General features: G+C 53.6%; 2 protein-coding genes across 2 annotated transcripts; one reads left to right on the top strand and one right to left on the bottom strand.

The window, feature by feature from the left end:
- Positions 1-3,132: 3,132 nt before the first annotated feature.
- MONBRDRAFT_22474 (uncharacterized protein) lies at positions 3,133-4,549 on the top strand (the record flags this gene model as incomplete). Its single annotated transcript, XM_001742790.1, has 7 exons — positions 3,133-3,225; positions 3,342-3,380; positions 3,513-3,583; positions 3,688-3,787; positions 3,875-3,916; positions 4,094-4,158; positions 4,435-4,549. 7 exons carry the CDS (start codon positions 3,133-3,135, stop codon positions 4,547-4,549), a joined length of 525 nt encoding a protein of 174 aa, XP_001742842.1.
- Positions 4,550-4,699: 150 nt separating this feature from the next.
- Positions 4,700-5,207, bottom strand: MONBRDRAFT_5342 (uncharacterized protein; the record flags this gene model as incomplete). The annotated part of the gene is made up of 2 exons (XM_001742344.1): positions 4,700-4,853; positions 4,990-5,207. 2 exons carry the CDS (start codon positions 5,205-5,207, stop codon positions 4,700-4,702), a joined length of 372 nt encoding a protein of 123 aa, XP_001742396.1.
- Positions 5,208-6,135: the final 928 nt, after the last annotated feature.

Below are 6,135 nucleotides of genomic sequence, written 5' to 3'. Positions count from 1 at the left end.
TCAAAAGTCATTCAAACCGCTGCTGCTCTCCAAGAATACATCAAGCAAAAGTTTTGAACAAAACCAAAGCAAACTGCAGTCCCGCTTACCTCCATGGTTGGGTTGCGTTGGCATTCATAGAGCGAGTTGCTAGCCGACGACTCTTTGAGCTGGTTGCTAATCCAAACCAGGCGCTCGATCATAACATCCAGCAAGCCAAGGTGTAAGCAGACATCAGCATACTTGCTATTGAAATTGACAAACTTGATAACCGTGTTCATGCTAAGAGTCAAGACACTTGCTGAAGTGGGATGTGCAAGCTTGCGCGTAAGAATGCGAAGTTCTTCCTCGGGTACGTAATTGATGCTGCAAACTACAAACTCAAGTAGTTTGAATACTTTCAGCTGAACGTCGGGAAGGAAGCGCTCAAGCTCCTCCAGGAGCGTGCTTAGGACGCGCTCCTCTTGCATCACAAAGTAGTTGGCATGATCACGGGTGAAGATTTCAAAGATGGCGTCGAGCACGGCCACCTGGATCTCATCAGACTGCGCCTTGAGAAGCGTGGAGAGCATTGTTCGCAATACGAAGAGGTTGCGCACAACTGGTCCGTCGGTATGCGCAGGTGGAAAGCGAAAGGAGGGGTCTTGGTAGGGGCTGGTCAGCTGTCGGTAACGCACGTTGGTTAGGCCAGCAAAAGCAAGCTGGCCGAAAGCTGCAAGAAGGCCCTGGCCTGCCTTTACCAGCGTATCCAATTGCGCCTGCACAGCAGCACTAGCAGTTGCATCCAGAGTCGTAGGCGAGTTGTTCTCATCCTCGCAGTCTGTGGCCCGCGTAGTGGTCGCCACAGCAGAATGGCGCCGCAGACGGGGCAGCTGCTGACTGAGGCGTGCACATTTGGCATCCAAAGCAACGGCGACCTGCTTGACGCGCTTGTAGCCTTCCTCAAGCCGAAAATCTTCGAGGAGATGACTAGAGCGCAAGCGACTTGTGGCGGCAACCACACTAGCCAGCGTGGCTACTATATCGGCTTGCTCAGCGGGATCTGACCCAGCGGAACCGGCCTTGAAGACATGGTCGAGAGTAGACTTGACAAGGCCGGCTTTGTAGACTTGCGAGACCATTTCGGGTGAGGTGTTGTGGGAAAAGAGCACACACAATGCCTTCATGGCCAGTTTGCGCCAGCGGTAGTTGGTGGGGTGGCACGGCGTGATGACAAGTTCAAAGAGGCGTGCAACTTCGTTGACAGCATCTTTTGGGCCGTGTGCACGGCTAATCGCCGTACCTGCGGCTGGAACGCGCAAAAGGCCAAGCAGCACTGCCTCATACTTGCTGCAAAACGTTTCAATGGCTGAACCCTGACTGTCAACGAGAGCTGGATCAAGGTCAAGAAAGAGATAAAGAGCCTTGATCAAGTGCGTAGGTAGCATGAGCTCGACCATGGGCTTGGCAGTGGTTGGTCCCAAGCCGATGAGTAGCTGGAGGGCATCGAGGAGTAGAAGGCCCGCAGGCCCAGAGAGATAGCTGACAACGTCACCGGCAGCCGTGACGGTGTCTTTGCCCCCCGCCTTACTTCGAATCTGCAGAGCCGTTTCACGGGCCACGTGCATGGCAAAGGATTGAAGCGACTCACGACGAAACGCTTTCTCAATGCTGTCGGAAGATGCCGCTTTGTAAATTGCCAGAAACTGGCGAATGATGTCCGGGAGTCGATCGCTCTTTCCTTGTTCATCTTTGAGGAGTTCAAAATCAAAGAAGCTGGCGCGCAATTGCCCAACCTCCAGAGACACGGCCTCCTTGGGCGGTTTGCTCCGAGGGCTGGACGAAGCAGCTGCTGGACTGGCAAGAGCGGAGGAAGGCGTTGCGCTGGAAGCCGTGCCTGTGTGTGATTATTGCAATGACCGCGAGAGCCAAAGGCCAACCATAGCCAGTAAGTAGGGAAGAGTGGGGTTGGTGCAAGCGGCTGGCTCAGCGAGATCCATAGCGGCTACGCACCTTGAGATGGGCGTGGATGCGTTTGAGGCGCGCGGCCCAATTTAAACCAGCTCATAATGTCGGTTGCTTCGCGCCGCAGCGCCCCGCACAAGAGCAGCAGCCCGCGGTCGGCTAAAATGAGGGACACACCGAATTTGATTTCAACGCGACAGAGTGAGAAACAAGCGCGCCGTGGCAATGTGCACATAAGAAGCGCGCGCAGGAGTCTTGGACAAGAAACAAGAAATAAGAAAAGCAAACGCATAAAAAAGCTCACGTACCAAAGACTCAAACCACAAATCACAGCCGTCAAGTGTGCCTCTCAGCTCATGATGAATGGTCGGCTGAACGCAGAGTCTTAGGCGCACGCTCTGAGATAAGGAGGCCTTTCTCCGTAGGGCGATTTGCTGCTGCGTTCCTCGACCAACTTGTAAAAAAAGGCGTACTCAAAGTCGGACGGAGCGCAAGGGGGCGAGAAATGAGCATCTATTCCCAGAGCACGATCAGCATGACCTCCCGAGTGCGTGAGTGTGGCCGGCGCAAGCGTTCATCAAGGGACAGAGGATCGATATGATTATCACCATCGTGAGGAGGAAACCAGCCAGCAAGCCTGAGAAAAGACCAGCATGGCAGTACCAATGGATTTTAAATCAAGCGTGCTGAGGTTGGCTGCGGATGCGTACCGATCAGCCCAGAAAACTCAGAGACGCAGTATCGTTGCCGTTGCCGTTGCTGCTGCTGCTGCTGCTGCTGCTGAGAGAGAGGACGCACTGGTCTCAAGTGCACAACATCACTTCTCTCTCTCTTGTGATGTTTGACACATTACAGATACAGAATGCGAAGGCAGTGAAGAGGGTGTTTGCTTGTGCCACTGGCTGGAACTACGTGTGCAGCTGAAAAGAAGCTGATTTTGTAGTCTTATGAAGACTTGTTGCGGTGCTAAACGGGTTACCAGCTTGAGCTTATGTAGAAGAATTAATTATAGTTTGTTGATTTTTTTGAATCAAGCAATCATGTTGCTTTCCGAGGTTGGTCGGCACAGGGCGGTGGCTTGATCGTGCTGGGGACTGAGCCTCGCTGCATGCTGTGAGGGGATCCCATGTGCTCTTGACGGGCCATGGCGGGGTTGATGTTTCTTCTTTGACGTTCCTTCTTTTCCCTTGGGACTGCGGTTTGTGGTTGATGGTGGGCTCACGCGGCTGGGGCTTGCAGATCATTTTTCGCCGCTACGATCGCGATGGCTCGGGCACGATCTCGGCCTCCGAGTTGACCGAGGTAGGTGGTCTGCTGGCTCCTGACGGTGCATCAATTTACATGTTAAATCGCAGGTCACATGCGGTGTTGGTGTGAAACGTGTTGCATTGACTCCGAGATGCTGCTTGGCCTTTTAGGTCGCCTACAAAATGGGCCATCCCATGACAGAGGAGCAAGTGCGGGCAGGCCTCAAACTGATTGACCGTGAGCCATGCATGGCCATGCTATGGGATTTGTGACACAAGGCATCGAAAAAAAAAAAAAACACAGAGCAGAAGGGGATTGCTCTGCATGATGCAATTGCTCAGTATCGGTTCCACGCTCCCTGCGCAGTGGATGGCAGCGGCGAACTCAACTACAGCGAGTTTAAGCGCTGGTGGTAAGTCTAGCCGCCCCGCCCCCCTCTGCTCATGCCTGTCCATGCCTCTGCCGTGAGGTTAAGTCTGAAACGCACTCATCAGGCCATTGCCATTTCGTATCTAGGGCTAACAAAGACCGCTTCACCCAGTTGGAGGATCAACCTGCGCATGAAGACGAGCAAGCTGCCGAGCAAGATATGGCAGCAGCTGCGGCCTGGACAAAAGTAAGGTGCTCCTCCCTTGCCCGTCGAACAATGTCGATTTACGTGTTGATCTGAGTTTCATCTTTGAATGCATGTTGCTCTGTTTAGTGGGTTGACTCAGTCGTGGCACACTTTGAGTTCTTCGACAAGGTGCGGCTTGTTGACCTGCCGGGCGCCTGTCTGTCTACAGCAGCGAGCGTCCCGTGACAGAGGGTCTCCGACCCTCGCCTACATCATGTGCCATGCATGTTTTGCTCGCTTCGCGTGCAAGCAAGTGTGCTTGTCTTCTGGTGATATCTTCTCACATTTGGAATGTGGCCTTGCTAGGATCATTCGGGCTCCATCTCTCGTGATGAGTTTGGCGAGTTATTTCAGAATTTGCGCGGCAACGGGTACGTCTAACACGACACAAACCAGACGCTTTCAAAAACAACAATAGCAACAATGATGCAAAGCAGATACGATAGATCAAACAGACAAACAAGGGGGCGAGCAAGGAACGGCAGCTGGGCATTCTTTTTATTCTTATTGTTTGTGGGTGGGGGTGGGGGTGGGGGCGGGGGTGGGGGTGGGGTGTTGTTCTGGCACGATGCGGTTGCTTCGAGACCAGACCAACGGTTCCTGAGCCGAGCGTATTCACATCCAGTTTGTGAAATTACTTGCTTTAGGTACGACCTTCCATCCACACCCGATGCTGCCCTGGCAGTCTTGGACGCCAACGGCGATGGGTCCGTGTCCTTGCGCGAATACGTACAGTGGATGCGTCGAACCGGTTCTCATTAAAAGGGGTTCAGCGACCCGCAGTCTATGGAGCCAATTTCTGCCACGTCACCCAGTACTGCATCCACATCGGAGAGGGCATCAAGGGACAAGTCCAACCCTATGGCATGGTATCAAGGCTTGCGGTCAGACGGATTTGTCTCATTGGAAGTTTCAGAAATTGAAATTGAAGTTGTCTCGTTTCAAGTCTGCACCTGGCATCTCGGGCATCTCCTCTGTTGCGAAGCTGGGCTCAGCCTCCATGGGCAAAGCAACGGTCGCGTTGTGGTCAGCTGCATGGCATCGCTCAAGAAAGCCGAAAAAAGATCTGAGTAGCAGAGGTGGGCGCCCAGGCATGGACAGAGGGTCGTTTGAGGAATTGAAATAAAAACGAGTAAACAAGAAGCACCGCGGATCGAGCCAACAAGCGGCAGCATTGCCAGGGTACACGCCACACCACGCACTTGTCCATGCGTTCCCGCAGGCGATCCGGGTCTGTGGGCAGCTCTTCACTGGGCGCCATGTATTCGGGTTCGGGTACACTGGGCCCGCGAGCAACCGCTAGGGGCTTGCGCTCAGCGGTCGTGGCGCTGACCATGGGGCCTTTGATTCGTGAAACGGCTTGCCCACGGACGTTGCTGATGTTGCCCAGGGCCTTGCGCTGGGAGCCAGGCACACCCATGCTCTAATGTAGTGTATGACATGGTGCCAGGGATTAGAGGCGGGAGGCGGGCTTGGGCCAGGTGCTTCCTTGCTTGCTTCTCTGTTGCTCGCATTCTACTGCCTGGTCTTCCTTCTTTTCTCAACGTGGCGAAAGCCCGTGTGTTTGAGCAAAGGATGCGAGGCTTTCGGACCTTGGTTCGGAATGGGGTAGCTTGGGAAGAGCGCGCCGATAGACCTAATTTGTTGTCGTCCCCATGGTCGTTGAAGCAGCCAAACAACCAATCAGTGGGTGAGTATCAACGTCAACTCTTATTATCAGATCGTATACAGCCGCTTGATGAGTGCACTTGAAGCAGGTGAGCTCTTGACGCCGGCCTCGCAGAACAGCGCGAGGCAGCAGGATCACCCACTCCTGCACTCGTGTTTCGCTTTGGCCATGCTAGGTCGATGGCGGTGGAGCCAAAACCCACAATTGCCCTCTGAACCAAACTCACCCTTGGTGGCGGGGCGCATGATGTTCGTTGGTTCCATAGCGCTTGGCGCGTCCGTGTACACCCAGCTGGCCATGATGGTTGTTTGACGTTGGCCAGATGCTTGTGGCAAGGCGATACGCTCGCGCCCTCAAGCACTCGGGTCCAAAAGTGACAACACCTGATTCAATCAATTTTCTAATGCCGTCAATGATCCTCTTGGCGATCGGGTCGCACGGGGAGAAACTATCGTTTGTGGCTTGAACAATCACGGTTGAACTTCTGATCAACTCACGTCCTGCACCAGCCATTCAAATTCTCCCGCCAATAAGTGTATTATGTGCGGTCTGACACACTTTCAATCTACTACCAACTGTCATTTTCTCTGGCGATGAACAAGCTGACATCTCTGTCTCTTTGTAACGTTGAAATCGTTCAAGCCAGAGAGCCAGACACTTTCACTCTTGTGCTCACTCC

Source organism: Monosiga brevicollis, genomic scaffold (genome assembly GCF_000002865.3).
Source record: "Monosiga brevicollis MX1 MONBRscaffold_2 genomic scaffold, whole genome shotgun sequence".
NCBI lineage: Eukaryota > Choanoflagellata > Craspedida > Salpingoecidae > Monosiga > Monosiga brevicollis.
The sequence above is the reverse complement of the archived record's forward strand: the minus strand, read 5'-3'. Positions and strand labels throughout refer to the sequence as shown.